The sequence below is a fragment of the Dreissena polymorpha genome, chromosome 4 (assembly GCF_020536995.1).
Source record: "Dreissena polymorpha isolate Duluth1 chromosome 4, UMN_Dpol_1.0, whole genome shotgun sequence".
Lineage (NCBI taxonomy): Eukaryota > Metazoa > Mollusca > Bivalvia > Myida > Dreissenidae > Dreissena > Dreissena polymorpha.
In genome coordinates this window covers 99724494-99745939 of record NC_068358.1, presented here as the reverse complement: position 1 = coordinate 99745939, position 21446 = coordinate 99724494, and the positions used below count along the sequence as shown (strand labels likewise).

The 21446-nt window shown below is 34.4% G+C and overlaps 1 protein-coding gene across 5 annotated transcripts in view; it reads right to left on the bottom strand.

Annotated features, from left to right (window-relative positions):
- Positions 1-20057, bottom strand: part of LOC127879197 (uncharacterized) — a 35638-nt gene extending 15581 nt beyond the window's left edge. For 4 of the 5 annotated variants that reach the window (XM_052425895.1, XM_052425893.1, XM_052425897.1 and 1 more), the window contains exons 1-3: positions 19985-20057; positions 19318-19412; positions 18656-18773 (exon numbers count right to left, since the gene is read on the bottom strand). In XM_052425895.1, the coding sequence (XP_052281855.1) occupies positions 18656-18773; positions 19318-19412; positions 19985-19997 (226 nt within the window). In that variant the 5' untranslated portion in view covers positions 19998-20057. Of the gene's footprint in view, positions 1-18655; positions 18774-19253; positions 19413-19984 lie in introns of all 5 variants that reach the window. The other variant, XR_008048966.1, reaches the window with a different exon arrangement.
- Between the last annotated feature and the right edge of the window lie 1389 nt (positions 20058-21446).

The following is a 21446-nucleotide window of genomic DNA, read 5'->3' as shown; positions in this document are numbered from 1 at the left end:
GGGTTGCTAATAAAACACATCACTCTTTGCATGAGTACGGATGGCCTAGTGGTCTAAACGATAGACTTTTACTCCAGGGGTCAGTGGTTCGAGCCCAGTTGAGGGTTACCCTTTTTTAATTGTATTCTTGTTTTTGTTAATGGAGTGTTTTATTTTCAATGTTTTATATTTTTCAATATATAGCATTTAATAACAAACTGAAATACATGTCAAACTCTGTGAAAAGGCCCCTTTAACGTGTAAGATAATTATACATGAAGTGTTTATACATGACGTGTTGGCACCACAAATAAGTATGTAATACTTCCGTGTGTTATACTACTCTAATGGCATGCTTTTTCTACCTCTGTTGCTACGAAGGCTGTTTAAGACGGACTATTACTTCTATACGTATTCGCTACTGCATACACACGTGTTTCTCCTGCTCCGACGGCTTCTACCTTAAACCAGATTCAGATGTTTATGAACGACCGTGTTGTGTTACTATTGTTAATATATGTCGGTCAAATATTGGTCCATAACAGGCGAGGAAAACCCATTATTAAAAAAATATTGACTTGTAATCGGAAATTAAATTGACACAAATTATGTTATATGAAACCAATCAATGATTCTTTATTATTACATTTGATTATATCTGCACGTGTATGCCAATTAAACAATACACTTGCCTGGTTGGAGGCCATCGAAACCCATGATTAATGGTTCTGACATCGTAGAAAATTGTTGTTGGCATATTATCAATGATGCTTTTTGTTGTTTATTTCGCAATTGGCATGTTACACTTATTGCTCTTCACTGCAAAACATAATTGCGATATTCAAACAGCGTCGCTATGCGCTCGATACTATCAGCTATAAAATATATAATCTGCTTCATGCCAATATGCCTTATGTGTCCAGCTATTACACAACCTGTACACTCGCTGTGCGCAACAAAGTATCACACGGTTTCCTGGTATGATTAGCGGACAGGGTAGTTCTTGACAAGATTCGAAGGCTGGCATAAAGCTATGCTGACCGTATAATGTATAAGAATCATTTTCGCATGACGCACCTTATATACATATCCGAATTGTGTATTTTTTTCATTATAACGATTGTATTTGGACATATTGTTTGCAGTTTGCGCAATTATATTGTAACAGAAGCTTAAATGTAACATCACTTATAACGCAAGTAAATTCACGCTATACAAATAACGAGCAGACATCGTATATAGTTTACATCTTGCCGACCAAAGTATAAACTCATTTCGAATTGACATTATACGGATTTGGTAATTATTAATCGAAGTGTATCAATATACGCGAAAGCTCATGACGGCCATTGTCTTATTGGATAAATTCCCTAAAATGTACGTTTGCATCAAGCGTATTTTTTTTAACGAAAAGCTTTCGAAAATAAACGTATTACGTGATAGTAGGTGTTTGGTCTACTAAACATCATTTTTTCTTCATATAAAGTAAGGCAATTTTAGTATGGATGGATTTTTTCGGTGAACTTGAGATTTAATTGATGTGTGGATGAACACGTCGGTCAAAATATTTACGCACTCATTTTTAACCATTCTATGGAATGGTTAATATGATACAATTATCGTATTGAACAAACACACGAAACGGTTAACCTTTTACAACTTGGTTGTTATACAAATGTTACAGCATGAATTAAAGTCAGTAATTTCTACGTGCAGGACATCATGTTTTTTTTTCTCGTCAAACTGAGATGTTTTGTTTGGGCAATTACTTTATATAGAAAACTTGCCCTATCTTTACCCAATGTACGGTATCAAATAATGTCATCGTTAAAATCAAGTGCCTTAATTATCTGCAGTCCCGTAAGTGTTAACTTCTTGATATTGTCAGAAATGATGTATGATGTATAGTTACAGTGTCATTATTTGTACTTTAAACTGAATAAAGCTCGAAGTATTGGTAGATTTGAACATAAACCACAGTCAATTCCGACACATCGTAGTTATGTTCATTTATTTTGTTGACATGAAGGCTTCCGATCGATTTTGTTTATGTATCATTATTGCTAGATTGTATATATAAATTGAATATACATTATACAGTGTGAATGGTTAGCAACTACAGTTTAAAAAAAGAAAAAAAAGTAATTGCTCCAAGAATGTGTCATGAGAAATATTTTAACTATGCATTTTTTAATTATGTATCGAATTCATATGCAAATTGAGTTCGAATGTGGTTTTGCAAAACTGACAAACACAAACCATGCGTGTTGCGACGGTTCGCGGTGCTATGCTATTGTCGTTATCAGTTTGAACAGACAAATAAGTATTACAGTGTTATTGAGAAGCGGTGCTTAGGACACCATATAATAATTATATGGTCCGTACTCTGTGAAAAAGAGGTTAAATGCTTGTGCGTAAAGGGTTTTCCCCAGATTAGCACGTGAATCCGCACTGGCTAATCAGACGACACTTCCCGCTTTTATGATATTTTTCTTTCAAGAAAGTATTTTCTAAGCTAAAATCAAGTCATGGCGAAAAATGTTGTCCATGATTAGCCTGTGCGCATGAAACCCCTTTTTTCACAGAGCACGGCCCATATTGTCAAATATGTATTTGACTGAGCATGATCAAATGATTCTTCCCAACAAGACAGCTTTTAAAGTGACTTCGATCTTAAGGGATTGCATGGGCTTGTTGTGCTTTGTCAGATGTGGACTACTGTTTTAATAGTCTGAAAATAACAGAAAATCGTTAGATAGTACATAATCAATATCAATTTGGCTCCAGACAAGTATTAATTTAATGAAAACTATTTAAACAAGACAGCAAACTTTTATCGAAAGGTCTTGATTATATTTTCACAATCTCCATCACCAACTTTAATGTTAAAATCGTATATAATAATTACATTGACAAATTACACTATGTTGTGAATAAATCAAATTTAACATGTAATTATTTGTAACTACTCTAATAGTTACTTATAAATGCGATCATATTAGGTTGAAACTTATTCTTGACGATGTAATGGTGCAATTTCTATGTACTATGAATCTTTAGTCAAGGATAATTTAGAATGTGTAAGCAAGGACAATCATGGTATATTATGGGTATATTTAAAGGTCTTATGTAATTAATCAATACAAAAATTGTACTGCATATAGAATTTAAAAGTAAAAGTCGATGCTGATTTTTCAAAGAAACTTAGATTATTTGAAATTAATACGAAATGAAAATCTTTTTTAGTCGGAAGAGATATCGTATATCATTTATCAAAAAGAAGGTTAAAACTAAAGAGCTTTCTCTTCAAATGAACTTAAACATCTCAAAAGTAAATAACGATACATTTATATTAGGACAGCTTCACTCATCAGTATCAGTTTAAAAACAAAAACATTAATACATGATAGAAATGATAATGTCAGTGCATATTTATAAATAATGGTTTGTATTTTTACAATTTCAGCTGCACATTAAACTAATGACAACTATTTTCCGGACGTTAAAAACATTTCACATATAACATTTTAAACATCCTTGCCTTTTAGCAAATGTGGCCAGTGGCAAACTATATGAAAGAACATGTATTTGTTTTTGTTTTGGAAAAGTTAATCTCCAAGAATATTTATTTTCTCTACTGCAAATATTAGAACAATAACTTACACTTAAGTTAAGTTGGGCACAGTAACTTCAGTGGATAAAATGATATACTGAGTACAACGTCCCATTTGTCAATTGCAACCACTAGTAATTGTAAACAGAAAAGCTATAAATTAAGACGACTGTCGCAAATAGAATGCAATAAACAATGGTATTTTGTTAATGAATCTTTAGGATTTAGCCATTCAAAACAAATCGAAAAGTAATTGAGAATCACACAGATGCCACTCACACCAACCTTTGACGAAATTTTATTTAATCTTAAAAATGTTTTGAAACACACTGTAGGATTAATTAAAATAAATACTAGTATATTATACATACCCCATCACATAGTCTTGTGCTAACTTGCAACGATATGAATGCACATACATGAACGAATATTGAAATTTATAAAAAAAAAGACCAGTTTAAAATTGTATTTTAGCATTCACTGTCAATAAAATTTTACATTTTGTAACGACTTGCGAAAGGAGTTGTTTAGCGAGGCGTCGAAAACATACACCACAAGCTTAGCAAGAAGAGCAGGTTATCGTTTCGACAAAAACATTTTTGTTGTAAAAACTTACCTGATACTTGAGTGTTTTCTTTTGAATTAAGTTAAATATTAGATGCATGGTTCAGTATTTATATATTTTACATACATTTTAACACAACTCCAATTTCATAAATTGCCAACATAGCGATTACTATTCTTAATATATGGTAAAACAGACTCAATATAGTTCACGGTTAACCCCATTTAAATTTCAGAAATATGTATACGTTACATTCAACATACCAAAATATTCTTGAAAACTTAAAAGGGGAATATACTTAAACGATTTCACAGGTAATCATGTCAACACTTTTTACACACGATTGACATACAATGAATTGAAATATTTGCTTCAAATATATTACTTGATATTTGGATTATTGAAAATACATTTGCTTATTTATTGTGTTTCTCTATATTATTTATATGAAGATTAATATGAATATTATTGGTGCGTCCAGTAACATTGTATACCATTGCTGAAATGATATTCAACTTACTGCTAATGGAGTAAATTGCAAAATGATACCTAGAGAGTTTAAACACACATCTGGTTTGTAGTTAATTGCACAATAATTCTAACCACTACGTTTCGTTACATTGAGTTCAATTTTTATTCACCATTTCATTTCACAAGATCGGATAAGTAACAAGGCGCATCCATCAAAACTGACAGCCGATATACAATCTATTTAGCCTGAAAGAGTTTATCTGGGTCGTTGATGTTAAAACGTGCAGAATGAAATGGTCACCTTTTTATGTCAATCGATGATAACGAGTATCAAGACAGCTCCGATACACGTTGTATTTACCGGCCTGTCACTCAGCTCCATATCGTTTAACAGATTCGTGATTTTAAATCAAATTAATAAAATTGTTCATTCGAAATGCATCGCAAATAATTAATTGGAATGGAGTTTGCTATGGAACGCACCATCTTTCTTTTGCCAACCGTATCCGCTTATTTTAACGAAGAGACACATCTTAATAAAGACAATACGTGTAATACTAATGAATGTTTAAGTTACAATAATGCAAGCGAGAAAGGATACACATACACACAATAATGATACACAACTTGCCATAACAATAAATAACTTAGCTATTTAAAGAGCGAATATTGTATAGAAAAAGATTACGCTGTTCATAATCAAGAATGCACACAATAAAGGACAAAAAACAAATACCAAATACCTCGAATAAAGAAGAATCAACTAACCATAATAAAAAGCACACAATATTACAAATTGATTAAAAACAAACACAATATAACGAATGGAATTAAATATATATAAAACATCGCATCGCAGCATGAAGCTTTAAATAAAAAAAGCAACCTTATTTAAAATGGAATGTCGAGTCAAAGTGTTCACCTGTTGATATATAAATTCCTCATTCAAAAAATGTTTGATACTGAGCTGCTGTACAGATGCGAACGTAAGTGCATTATGTCAATATACAAAGAAAAAGGTGGTAAAAAATAAACATGTATACAATAACCGTATTAGTAATATAATCTTGAAGTACTTTCAGTTTGTCTTTCGGAAAAAAAAGGCGAGTGTACCCCTTACCAACTAAACTTTTTTCATGATACGTTTTTCAAAGTCTTTGACAACGGATAAGAGGTAAATATTGTGACCCAAGTAAACCATTTGATGAGGTCTGGAGACTGGGTTGATTACATTAAATGAATTATATATAGGCCCCCGCGGACAGTTACACTCTTTGTTGAAAATTATCTTAATCTAAATGGAAGACTTCGTCAAGTAGTACGTCCAGACACATTTTCTAAATCGGCGTCATGAAGAGGCCGGTGTGCTAAGGGCGGTATATTACGGCTCCTATTATTTCTAATCTTCATAATTTATAGTGTTAACAACGCTCAAAGTAGCATTCGTCTGTTTGCTGTTTGCTTACGACACATCTCTTTACGTTATCAAATATGCCCCAAAACATCAAATGCAATATTTCATAACGATATTAACCGATTATCTCAATTGGCCTGAACATAAAATGTCTTTTTAAATCCATACACCCCGGAAACACTTGTTCCAGAATTATGATTTTACTTACGACCAAAACTTTCTTGATTTTGGTCTCTTTTCGAGTTACCCATTTGCTTATCTACTTTACGTACTCTATTGGCATCTCCATACTTATAAAATTTCTTCTTTGCTGCATATTCATCAGTTAATTTTATAAAGACCGATCTAAAATGTTGGCATTATATAATTCAAATGTACTGTGTACTACAATTGTTATTTAATCTCCTAATATAAATACTCACACCTATGTTATTCTGATATTATTGTAGACATATTCTAATATAAATGAATCATCAAATGATGAAATTATATTAATACTATTTACGTCCTCACCATCTACTGTTTTCCAGAGGCATGTACCAAATGACACGTCCGGTCTTCCATCAGACTGTCAGTACGACGTTAAGCGTACACGAAAGTTGATGTTTGTTTTAAATAGATAGTAACATTTAATAAACATGTGTGCATATTAACAATTAAACTATTGTCTTAAATAAATTGTCATCAAATAAACAAATAAATGGTCGACTTCCGGTGGTGGGAACGATGTGACGTGATTTTGCTTAGCGGACAAATAACAGTGAAAATAAGTGTATTAAAAATTTTTTAGTGCTTCATTTTTGTGTCGAGCTAGGGATAAAAGAGTGTATTTAGTGTATACACTGAGGATATGCTTGTGAAGAAATGCCGTCTTTTGTCAATAGAACGGAAATTTAAATAGTAAGTGATTATCCTGTATGAACTACACATATTGATATCACATTGTGTACACATTGATCAAAGCCACGAGGATCACTAGGTTCACAGAGTGAACTAAGATAACGGGATTTATTGCACGTGAACTTTTATATTAGCGTATTTATAGAATACTGTTCGCGAATAGTAGTGTCCCGACCGAATTCATTCTTTTGCTATGAATACGTCTACGCCTATTACGACGTCGTCAACGAGGAGTTGCTATGTTCTTTCAACACCCGACACCGTAAGCGACCAGAAAAGGAATCGCATACTTAGTGATTCAATCGCAGAAGAGTTCCAATACACCATAGACACAATGCCACTGGACGCACCTATTGATAAGGAGCTGGTTGAAACCATACCCAGTGCAGTGAAACAATCGGTTACTGCAAACATAAAAACCATCCTTAAGGGAATGATAGACTCCATAGTAGATGGTGTTGTATCCAGTCTTAGAACCAGAATAACCCTGGTAGAAGAAACAAATGAAATCCTCCGTAAGGGAAACAAACTATTAAAAGATCGTGTCTCTAAGCTCGTAAAGGATCGAATAGAAGCTGAACAGTACAGCCGTAGAAACTGCCTCAGGGTCTCTGGTATACCGGAAACCGCTTCAGAAGCTGGAGAGTCAACCGATGAGATTGTGCTTAACCTGTGTAAGGAACTTGGTGCAAACGTTTCCATTAATGAAATCGACAGATTGCATTAGTCCGGAAAGCCAGGAGGTGCTAAGCCCCGCCAAATACTTGTGAAATTCATAAGTTACCGGGCACGTCAAAAGTTGTATCAAGTGAGAAGGGAACTGAAACAGTGCAAAGGGCGTGAAAGGGTGTTCATAAATGAATACCTCATAAAGAAGCGATCGCACCTTCTTGTTAACGCGCGGTCACTTGTGCGATCTTCTAAACTTGAAAGTGCCTGGTCGCAAGACGGAACTGTTCTGGTAAAGATCGCAAATCAAGTCGGTCCCAAGATCTACCGAGTCAACAACCAATCTGATCTCGATAATCTCACCAAGATATGACCGACTCTGATCACTAGACTATTTTGGTGAGTGTATACCGTAGACCGTTGCTGTCTTTCTAATGGTAACGCTGCAACTTCAATACATCTACCTATAAACCTATTCACATACATGCCTATAAATTTATTACGGTTTATGATTGCTAAAGTTAGTTAAGGTTCATGGAGGGGATAAAATTCATTAAAACCTCGCTTTGGTTTTTCTTCATTGAATGTGGTACAATATGGTCAAACTATATATCATTTTAAAGCTAAAGACGGATAGAATAACATAAACACATTTTTGACATTCAATATTTGTGTGCTTTATTCATTTTTTGGTTTCAAACCAATACATTTTTGCACTTATTTACAAAATCTCAATCTAAAGTTAGGAAGGATATGCACTACCTTAAGTTGAATAAATACAAAGCTATATACATATACAAGGTCAAGTTAGCAACATTTCACAGAAAATTATTGTCATTAAACAACAAATTAGTTTTTATTCAACTGCCTTTTTGGATAAATATCCTAAACAAAGTTCTAAAAATAACTAAAACGTAACTACTTTTTAAAAATCCAGGTATGGTGGATAATAAGGGTCACAATTCTATTTCAAAGGCTTAACAATTTTGTTATTTACCTCTCAACGAAATTGCAAATTTTAAACCATCTCAAATCGAAATAGATTGCAGACGACATATAAAATTATAAAGGAATATAAAGAAATTGGCAAAACGATTGATTTTATATTTCGATTCCTTCTACCCATTTTGAAAGCGTGGCCATCGCTGTGATCCGTAGAAAAACGTGCAAAATAAATCGGTCGAAAACACGTGCAGTGGTGAGAAAACCGGGTATGTGTATACACATACCTGAGAAAACACATACTTTTTTGACAGTTGGGTGGCAACTAGTAAAACAACTATTAACATTAATCAGCAAGAGATCGCACTTAATAACAGAAATGACCACGTAGAGATATCATCACCTACCCTATTTCAAATATTTTCCAGCAGAAAATTGTCCCCCATACGTCTTTTTTAGTTTATTTGTATTGTTTTTCTGGAGCCGAAGTGCATCTCACAGAATATCCATCCAACTTCCGTTGTTTTCACTTTCGTTATTAAAAACTCCGTTTAAAAGAATTATTTCTACTTTTAGATTGTTAATGCGATGTATTATTATATATTATCAATATAATAGCATACCGTGATGAATTTAACGGAGTTACGTATCGATCTTTCTGTCAGTCTGTAAGCGTACAATTTTATGCGCAATAATATAAGTAATGTGATTCAACAACGATTGTAAACATTGGTGAAATGCTTCTTACATAGTTATTCTTTTGAGTGTTTATGAGGTCTGATCGTGCAGTTTGCAAACATCAACGGAAAGATTACAATCCAATGCATTTGTCATCGTCAACCGTTTGGAATGTCAATTAGGCGATGAGTGAGTTTTTAGCATGTTTCTTTCTATTTTATTACTTTAAAAATGGCTGCCCCCATGGTGATGAAATGACATGTGTTCGAGTTTTGATATTTCTAGATATGTAAACTTTTTTTATTATTTAAGCGTAACTTGCCCTCGTCAATGTCGATATTATTCACTAGTTATATAATTTTCCGCCGAAATACGTGGAATAAACATGATTCAGATTTTTGAAAATAATGTATATTTTAGTGTTAATATCGCTTTGTATTTTGATTGATTTTGTGGATGTTATGATACGTTGATGTACAAAACTGGTAGCAGTTTGAAGGAAAAACATCCTTTAAAGCATTTATGTATACATTTTCAATGGGGCACTCTTCCTTTAGTCAAATTTGAGTTCAATGCTAGGGGTCCCACATTTTTCAAAATGAAGCCTCTACATGAACCTTAAGTTATAATATATTTGAAGAAAACTCATTCAAAAAAGAAGAATGTTAAACAGTCGTTTTACCATACATATATTACATGCGTATCATATATCTAAGTTGATCCCGTAAAAATGTAATCATAGGTGATATAGGCAAATATATTAAATATCGAGTTTTCTAAATGAGTGGACAATATGCTTGTATTACTTGATAACATTTCTTGCTGTGGTATCTTACCTTAATTTTCTCTTTAAAGTATACTTATTATAACCTCTTTCTAAGGCACTTAAACTCTCTTTACATCTTTATGTATACTGGATAAAACTCTCTGCTGTTGTTCTTCAACTCGGATCACATTTGTCATTATCCCCACGCTTTTTGAAAAGCGTAGGGATATTGTGGTTATCTCCGCCGTCTGTCTGTCCGTCCGTCCGTCCTGGCCACTATCTCCTCCTACACTTTAAGCACTAGAACCTTGAAACTTACACACATGGTAGCTATGAGCATATGTGCGACCTTGCACTATTTGGAATTTTTATCTGACCCCTGGGTCAAAAGTTACGGGGGTTGGGGTGGGGCCGGGTCAGAGATTTTAACTCATTGTTTTAGGTTATTTTACATTAGCTACTTCATTTCTACACCGATTTACTTCAAATTGATACTGAACCTCTCTCATGACAATACGGTAAATCTCAACTATGCATGGCCCCATTACCAACCCTGGGGCGCCCCGCCCACATAGACCACACCCACCCAAAATTGCCTTTTACTATAATTTCTTCATTTCTACACCGATTCACTTCAAATTGATACTGAACCTCTCTTATGACAATACGGTCAATCTCAACTATGTATGGCCCCATTACCAACCCTGGGGCGCCCCGCCCACATAGTCCACACCCAACCAAAATTGCCTTTTACTATAATTTCTTCATTTCTACACCGATTCACTTCTAATTGATACTGAACTTCTCTTATGACAATACAGTCAATCTCAACTATGCATGGCCCCATTAACACCCTGGGGCGCCCCGCCCACATAGGCCACACCCACCCAAAATTGCCTTTTACTATAACTTCTTAATTTCTACACTGATTTACTTCTAATTGATACTGATCTTCACTTCTAATTGATACTGAACTTCTATTATGACCATAGGTAAGTCTCAACTATGCATGGCCCCATTACCAACCCTGGGGCGCCCCAGGGTCAAACATGCGCCGTGGAGATACGCGTCGGCCTCTGCAACGCCATTTCTAGTTTATTATTTGATATAACTCTGTGCTCTGACATTTTAACACTCATTACTTTTGATATGTAAACTTTATATAACTTACTTTTTATGCCCCCGGTAGGGTGGCATATAGCAGTTGAACTGTCCGTCAGTCAGTCAGTCAGTGTGTCAGTCTGTCCGTCCGTCCGAAAACTTTAATGGCCATAACTTTTTCAATATTGAACATAACAACTTGATATTTGGCATACATGTGCATCTCATGAAGCTGCACATTTTCAGTGGTGAAAGGTGAAGTTCAAAGTTATCCTTCAAGGTCAAATGTCAAATATATGGCGTCTGTCCGTCCGTCCGAAAACTTTAACATTGGCCATAACTTTTTCAATATTCAAGATAGCAACTTGATATTTGGCATGCATGTGTTTCTCATGCAGCTGAACATTTTGAGTGGTGAAAGGTGAACGTCAAGGTCATCCTTCAAGGTCAAATGTCAAATATATGGCATCTGTCTGTCCGTCCGTCCGAAAACTTTAACATTGGCCATAACTTTTTTAATATTGAAGATAACAACTTTATATTTTGCATGCATGTGTATCTCATGGAGCTGCACATTTTGAGTAGTGAAAGGTGAAGGCCATCCTTCAAGGTCAAATGTCAAATATATGACGTCTGTCCGTCAGTCCGAAAACTTTAACATTGGCCATCACTTTTTCAATATTGAAGATAGCAACTTGATATTTGGCATTCACGTGTATCTCATGGAGCTGCACATTTTGAAAGGTGAAATGTCAAGGTCAAGGTCATCCTTCAAGGCCAAAGGTCAAATATATGGTATCTGTCCGTCCGTCCGAAAACTTTAACTTTCGCCATAACTTTTTTATGCCCCTGAAGGGTGGCATATAGTTTTTGAACTGTCCGTCTCTCTGTTCGTCAGTCAGTCTGTCCGTTCGTCCGTCCGAAAACATTAACATGGTCCATAACTTTTGCAATATTTAAGAAAGCAACTTGATATTTGGCATGCATGTGTATCTCATGGAGCTGCACATTTTGAGTGGTGAAAGGTTAAGGTCAAGGTCATCCTTCAAGTTGACAGGTCAAGGTCAAAGATCAATTTTTGCAATATCGAAGATAGTAACTTGATATTCGGCATTCATGTGTATCTCATGGAGCTGCACATTTTGAGTGGTGAAAGGTTAAGGTCATCCTTCAAGGTCAAGGTCAAAGGTCAAAGTTTGCAATATTAAAGATAGCAACTCAATATTTGACGTGCATGCGTATTTCATGGAGCTGCACATTTTAGTGGTGAAAGGTCAAGGTCATCCTTCAAGGTCAAAGGTCAAATTATGCAATATTGAAGATAGGAACTCAATATTTGGCATGCATGCGTATCTCATGGAGCTGCACATTTTAAGTGATGAAAGGTCAAGGTCATCCATCAAGGTCAAAGGTATAATATATGGCTTCAAAGGGGCGCAGTAGGGGGCATTGTGTTTCACGAACACAGCTCTTGTTCATTTTTCGTTGCATGTGTTATTATTTACTGTATATTTCTTCGTGGTATTGTAATTTCAAATATCATTTTACACTTTTGATGTAAACATAAAACAACTCCATGATGTTATATTTTCCCTTTCATTACAGTTTTGTACTTTAAGTCTTATCTCAATTCTGATAAAAAAATATAATAACTCCTAACATTGTTTCTGAAACATTTGTTGATATATATTTGTTAGAACTATTTGTTGGGATACCCTAACAGCAATTACATTCTTAATGCTTACTTGAAATAACCACGTATAATCTAATATGCACAGTAGTGGAAATTAAACATTGTAGCTACACATCAATTTGGAATTTGATATAGCTTTATATGTGTATATATATGATCATGTGTTAGTGTGTTAATAAATGCTATCTTTGTATGTGTGAACATGTGAATGTAAGCATGTGCATGTATGTTCATGTGGGTACTATCGTTGTGGACTTAAAAATGTATCTATGCGTATAAATTAATCACAATCTTGACTGTAAAAGTAAATGGTGGGATTAATGTATCCACCAAACACTAAATACCCAATGCCATCTTATGTAAGAATTATGTAAGAATTAAATGTTACCAAGAACGTTATACAACGTACTGTTTATAGTACATATATTTATTCCTTGAATCTAATTTCGTGCATAAACGCATTGTCAACATGCATACACTATAAAACACCATCTACCCATTAGTTTGAATTGTGTTTCATTATCGTTAAGTGTTTTTAAACACCTATAATTAACCATTTTTAAGAACCTTCTTTACTTGTATACGTACTAACATTAAATACCAAATATGACAATCAGTTAGAAGGTCTAAATTTCAGTGGTCAAAATAAATGTTACATTTGTCATCACTTACCTCATTTTTACGGTAAAACTTTCATTTGAAATGCTGATTTTATTTTGCTTTCGATTGAAGCTTAAGGATGTCAATTGGTAAACATAAACAAAAACAAAACAAAAACTAAATAATAAATAAAAACAAAATTACAACACATCTAAAAACTTTAACGAAATTAAATAAAACTAATCAAATCAAAATGAAACTTTATGACACTTTACCTAAATGACACTTTATCTTTGTACAATGCTTATTTCTACTGAGTTGATACTCAAAACAATAGACGAACTACAATTAACGTTTTTCTTCCAAGTAGTCGCCCCGAGCTCACATGTCTTATCATATCTCCATAAAACGTGTTGAATACAAGGCACCATGTTTGGCATTCACAATACATAGACTCTTGAAAACACGTATGCTTGATACATTTGCATATATATAGCGAATAACAAAACGTAGATTGTTGTGTAAAATTTAACAGACACTTACAATTCTTAATTCATGTATTTGCTGCATTACAGAACATGTTTGTTATATAAATGTAGCGTAAAGCAAAGCCTCTATTTTGTGTTATATTCTCTCCACAGAGGAGCAAGTATACGTGTGCTTATATTTACCGTATTCTGTTTGAAACTGATAGATGTACTGCATTTTGCTTACACAAAGTGCACGTGTATTTTTAACTACAAGTCCTACTAAGCTGTGGATGAGCGAATAATGTTTTCAGATTAAAGTTGTCCAGAATTTCATTACCATAAATTGACCCCTTAATTTGGCGTAGGTGTTAAACTATGTCAATTCCCTTATTTGAAAATATTTGCTGCTCATCATTAAAAAAAGATGTATGCTTACTTATATTTTACATTGTATACTAAATTTCTTTTAAGATCTGTGTACTAACAGTCTTAACCATGTCCATTCCCTTTGTTTTGAACATATGTTCTTCTCATCATTGGAAAAGGATACATGCTTACCTTTATTCTGTAAGTAATTGTATACTGCATTTCTGTTAAGATCTGTGTCTTAACATATATACGTGTACATCGGTTAGGTGCATATTCTTGCACGAATTCTTTCCAAAACCATATCCCTAGCTCGGCGATGCCTAGCTTCCATGTACACACTATAATGTGTTTCTTCTTAACTCTCTCTTTTTTCTTTTGTTTTATCCTAAACCCTACTCAAACTTTCATATGTGACAGATACCTAGGTGACCACAGCTATCATGTAAAAATATACTCATGCACTAATAACGTAAATTTGACAACGTTTCTATCCTTTCTTATCCTCATTGGCTCAATTATATAATGAAAAAACATAACATACCCAATAAACGTTGTCATGTCATGTTATAAAATACGAACTGCATTCCCTTTGCCCTTACACATGTGTTTCGTCCTTTGTATTTTTGTGGATATTTTATCGTTAATATCGATGAAGTACAATATTACATCGACTAATAACAAAGCTACAGTAATCGAACATCATTCAATACGTATGTGATCAGCACTAACTCGGAAACCAATAAGAGGCTGTCAATCTCAATTGATACGTATATTTTCGGCGATAACATGTGGTCTCTATTTACAAATATTATCACGAGCCGGCGACGTACATCCAAACCCCGGCCCTACATTGTCAGAAACACGCAATACTTCTTACTCAAGTTCGAGCTCTTCTGAGAGTAGTCTTGTTAATTCCGCGCGAAACATGTTTTCATTTGTCCACTATAACGTACAAAATATTGCCAACAAAACTGATCTTCTTTACTCAAGTTTGAATTAATATCTTTTTCCGAAACATGGCTAAGTAGGGCGACGCCTTCGAGTGATATCAGTTTCCATGGTTATCACTCACCGATCCGAAAGGATAGACCGCTTGATCCGCACGGTGGGGTAGCAATATATTTACATGAAACACTAACATACACACGTAGACATGATCTTGAACCAAACGGACTAGAATGTGTATGGATTGAAATAAAATTATGCAATAAAAAATAATATTATTTGGAGTAGTCTACCGTCCACCAAACTCCAATGCCTCATACATGAACTTAATAGAAACCTCTTTTGGATTAGCGGCCGACACTGGCATACACGATATTATTATTACTAGTGCTTTAAATTTAAATACAAACGCGTTACTTTCCAGACGAAAAATTGACGGGCTATGTGTCCAAAACAATCTAAAACAGATCATTAATGACACAACGCATTTCACGAACATTCGACAAGTGTTATTGACCTTATATTCGTTAGTAATCCCGATTCAATAATTTAATCTGGTACTGGCGAACCGTTTCTTAACCAAATGATACGTTTTCACTGTCCAGTTTTTTTATATAGGTTAAACACAATAAACTAGTTCGCAAAACATTTAGTAGACATATATGGCGTTAAGACCAAGGTAACTGTGATACATTGCGAACATTAATCGCAGGCATACAATGGGAACAGCTAGTAGATGAAGATATTAATATATACACACAAAATGTCACGCACGCTATATATGATACTGCTTTAAAGTCTATTCAGAATAAAAATGTTTGTATTAGAACAGGTGATGCCCCGTGGATGAATCATGTGATTAAGTCAACAATACGTAAACGAAAACGGTTGTATCACAAAGCCAACCTTTCTAACTCCTGTACTCATTGGGAACACTTTCGAACTGTTCATAATCAAGTTTTTTCTCTCGTCCGAGATGCCAAAACACAATATTTTGAAAACCTTAGCAACAAATTAAAATCATCTAATGTCAATTCAAAAGATTGGTGGAAACTCTTGCGAAATTTTATTTCTCCTTAAGATCATAAAGCTATATTATCACTACGTGACGATAGAACAAACGATCTTATCACTGATGAAACAGATAAGGCCAATATGCACAATTAATACTTTGCATCTCAATCTCATATTAACGATAATAATCATGAACTTCCAACAAGCAATAACCCATGTGTACATACATTAAACCATATTACTATAAGGCCAAATGAAGCATTAGATGTCTTTAAGAATTTGAAATTGGAAAAAGCTTCTGGTCCTGATGGAATTGACAATCGAATTTTACGCGAATGTATGGACAAATTTTAGACCCCGATTTGTGATATTCTCAATGCTAGTCTGTCCAAATGTGAAATACCAGAAATTTGGAAAAAAGCAAATGTATTTGCAGTATTTAAAAAGGCGATCCATCTTTGCTATCTGACTATCGACCTATATCTTTGTTAAATACTCATGAAAAGGTTTTTGAGAGGATACTCTACAAGCACATTTTTAACTTTTTACATGGAAACTATTGTTTCACCCAATCCCAGTCTGGTTTCATCCCAGGGGAAAATTGTTAATCAATTGACTTACATCTATGACAAATTTTGTAAAGACCTTGGCAATGGCCTCGAAGTTAGAGTTGTCTTATTTGATATAAGTAAGGCTTTTGAAAAGGTTTGGCACAAGGGACTTCTATACAAACTTCACCGCGCTGGTATACGAGGGGATTTGTTAAAATGGATATCAAATCTATCTGTCTGACATAAATTAAAAGGTAGTTCTTCCAGGGGTTAAATTAAAATTTGCAAACATATCTACCGGCGTCCCACAAGGATCTATTATTGGACCGCTTATGTTTCTTATATACATAAATGACATTGTATCGAATATCCACCCATGTGTTAATCTCTTTGCAGCCGACACAAGCCTGTATATGATTGTCAATTCTCCTGATCAGACAGCGACCTTAATGCAAGCTGATATTGACCGAATAAATACGTTGGCGCAACAATGACTGGTAACATTTAATCCGTCTAAATCAGAATCGCTCATCATATCTCGAAAACTAAACAAGCAAATTCAACCACCTCTGACAATGCAAAACGTAACTATCCCTGAAGTTTGTGTCCATAAACACGTAGGACTCCACTTGACTAATGACTGCTCATGGCACGAATATATTGCACATATAAAGGACAAAGCATGGAAACGTCTTAATATTATGCGTCGACTTAAACATACTCTCCACAGGAAAGCGTTAAAAGTCATATACTGCTCATTTATAAGACCCATACTTGAATATTCTGATGTTGTATTTGACAATTTTTGCCAATTTGAAAAAGACGGTTTAGAAAAAAATCAAACTGAAGCTGCGCGCATTGTAATAATTTGAAGGGTAAAATTTGACCCCTGGCATAATTTGAACAAACTAAGAAGAGAACTATAACATATGGCCTAGGGCTACCAAATTTGGTATGTAGTGACATCGAATAGTTCTCTTCTTAGTTTGTTCAAATTATTCCTCTGGGGTCAAATTTGACCCTGACCCGGGGGTCACAAAAATGAACATACGCTTAAATAAGGCCTATTTTGTGCAAACTTTAAAAATCTTCTTGTCCATAACTGTATGGCATAGGGCTACCAAATTTGGTATGTAGTGACATCTAATAGTCCTCTACCAAATTGTTCAAATTATGCCCCTGGGGTCAAATTTGACCATGCTACTGGGGTCACAAAAATGAACATATTATTATATAAAGCCTTTTTTGTGAAAACTTTGAAAATCATCTTGTCCATAACCGTAGGGCCTAGGGCTACCAAATTCGGTATGTAGTGACATCTAATAGTCCTCTACTTAGTTTGGTCAAATTTGATCCCAGGGGCATAATTTGAACAAATTTGAAAGAGGTTCACCCCAGGAACATTTGTGAGAAGTTCTATAAGAATTGGACCTGTAGTTAAGGAGGAGAAGATGTTTAAAGAAAAAGTTAACGCACGCACGGACGCACGCACGGACGCACGCACGCACGCACGACGGACACAGGACCATGACATAAGCCCCGCCGGCCTCTGGCCAGTGGAGCTATAAATAATAAAGTTATTATAGTTTGTCATACGTAAATGAATAATTCAATAGTATGAATTAAATGGTAAAATAAGTAATTGTACTACATTAAAATATTTTATCTTTCATGCATGTTGTGATCTGGTCATGATCGTGAATGAACGGATATCACACATTGTATGTTTCTCATATAACGATTGTGTTTCACAAACAATCATGTGATTTTTACGTGACGATATAACATGCTTTTAGTTGTAAAACGTAGAAAGTGTTTTGTTGTATGTAAAAATGTAGTTTTGTTGTCATAGATGTTTTTTTTTTAAGTAACACACATATATTATATATGAAAATTGTTTTTTTCTTTTACATACAGTGCCTCGCCTTCAAAGTAATCACGGTTCCCGTCCTTGCATGAACAATTGTATGTGCAGCAATCTTGCCACTGCTCGCCCTCTCTGTAATAGTTTCCTGCGTAGAGACATGTGTTTGCTGAAATAAATAACGAACCAATGTCACTAGCATGAATGATATTCAATGAGTTCATTAAAAATATATTTTGTTAATGTGGTGTGAATGCCCAACTCATCATGTGTTGGCTAATTCCCTGATATGAATAAGCGCAGCTTATAGATACAAGCAAAAAAACTTGCTTACAAAGTATCTCACTAAAGATAAATACTTGTAAACTGGTTTTCCTTATACTGACAAAAACTAATCATTATAATATTACTATTGCGAGAATTAGTACTAGAAAACCCGTTTACCCTAGCTTGTTATATATTAACAAATTACCTTCAGAATAGATATAAAACGAAATTTATGAAGTTCTACATACTTTAGTCATGTGAAGATCAATACACCGTTGTTCCGAAGTAACAAGTAGCACCAAGATGACGGAATAAACAAGGCCGCAATGTAATTCATGAGATCAAATCTCGTAAATTGATCAATTTTAACGATCGATCTTACTTCAGAGATTGCAAGTCTTCTGACAGTTTTCTAAGCCCCATGTGCGGTATAGGCGAGCACATACCGTAGCTAGATCATATTGACTGCAGGTGGAGAGTTTATCGAAGCAATGATTGGTTGGTTGAGGCGGTGCCGTCACAAATGGTGCAACAGTGGTAACTGCAACAAGAGGACACTTTTCATTGAAATTGTTGTTATCAGTAAAAACAAAAGATAAAATACCCATATTCTGGGTCTACTAATTATATTACATCTATATAAATATTTAAATTAGATCATCTGTCTGCTTAACCAGAAAGAAATATTATTAAACATGCAGTAATATTGCATCTCGTCAATCAAAGAGTGAGTTCATAAAAAGACGGCAATATATAATTGTTAAGAGAGATTATCGCATGATTCAATGATTGAAAGTTATATCTATTAACGAACGACCATTTTCAATCTGAATATCGGAGCAAATTATGGTGTCACTACTTGTGAATTACCTGATTTGATGTGAAGAAACAACCAACCAACGAGAACAGCAAGATTCATTACTTTAAAAGACGTGCGTGCCTTGCATACATCAATTTATGCTAGTTTATGGAAACATACATATGAACATGCTATGACTCTCAGTTTAAATTTAAATATGAATATTGTGATAAGAAAAAATACACACATTAATATCGCATTAGTATATTAAGGTAAACATAGGACGTTATTTAAAAAGTTAAAATTTTACATACCACTCAACTTCATTCACTGAATGTGTCTATACTCGACTCGAGTTTAGTTAACGTTTCAGTGCTTATCTTATCTTATGCTTGCTTATTGAGAAGTTTATGAGGTTCATCCGGGTCAAATGCCGCATTATTGGAAGACCCGAAAGTGTCCTAGCACTCCTATCTATTCCGATGACTAGACTCACGAAATGTGACGAATTGTTTAATTATAGCTGCAATTTCCAGCTTTTTAGTTTTTACTTAGTTATTAAATTTGGCCTGGCCCTTATGCTGTGGGGGGGAAACCGGAGTTCTCGGAGCAAAGCCACCTGTCCGGTAGATTGCATTTGCGATTAGAGATACTTTGCATAAGGTCATATAAGTAAATGTATTGAGCTTTGTTCCAAACTAACATGCCCGCAATCAAATAGCGCGTTCTCCAAACGATATATGAAACGCGATATAAAGAAAATAAGAGGTTACTGCCCTCTTGTTTGGTGGAATACACACTGATGGTTAAAACTAAAGAACATCGAGGTTTGCCTAGCCGTTGTGTCTTACGAGCCTTATACCTTCCTCGTTAGGACAGAACCAGTTTTTGTCTGGTTATCATACGTTATTGCCCCCGATTCAAAAAAAATTATAACAAATACTTATTATTTACATACGCTATGTATTTATATACTTTAGCTGAAATGAATATATTGCAGCGCTAATCAGTGCGCCATGAGCATTTAAATTTAATACTTGCAAAATACGTTATTTGCTGTTTGTGTTGCATTGAATTAATTAACTATATTACATGTTGGTATCAACTTATTTTGTTGTTGCAAGTAAGTCTTTTTCACAGCTATTAATAATTTATATTTTATTTCTCAGTAATATGACAAATCTCTTAACATTGATTAATATACATACCCGTTGACATGATAAAAAAACATTCTAACATACACTTGTGTGTAAACTTGATATCAATGTTAAGTTATAATATTCAACGCATGTGTATATTAACTGTCTATACCTAGTATATAGTATTGTTAAGTTGCATGTTGTATCGATTCTGTCCTAAGCAAATATTCACTTTTAACTATTGAGGACCGACATACTTTTTCAAACATAATTGGTCTAGGGACATTATTGTTGTCAGGAATTCTTGAGATGTCGACCGATCTCTGTATATAGTGAAATAACACAAGTGTTTTGCGAGAACGTTACCGACAAGCCGTTTGACGAAGATTAACCTGGTTCTTATCCTTAGAATGCTGAAATCAAAGATTATCTGTACTATGTGTCGTAATTGTAAGAATTAAAAAACATTGTTTTAAATTTCGTCGTTGTGTAAACTGTCATGGGTAATCGCAACATTACTCAGATTATTGAGTGGATTCGGTCTGTTTTTGATTCCTGGTCAATTCATCCCTTGTAGCAAAGAGCAAATTAAAACACTCACATATCCTACCTTTCACCCATCACCCCATCGAACCGA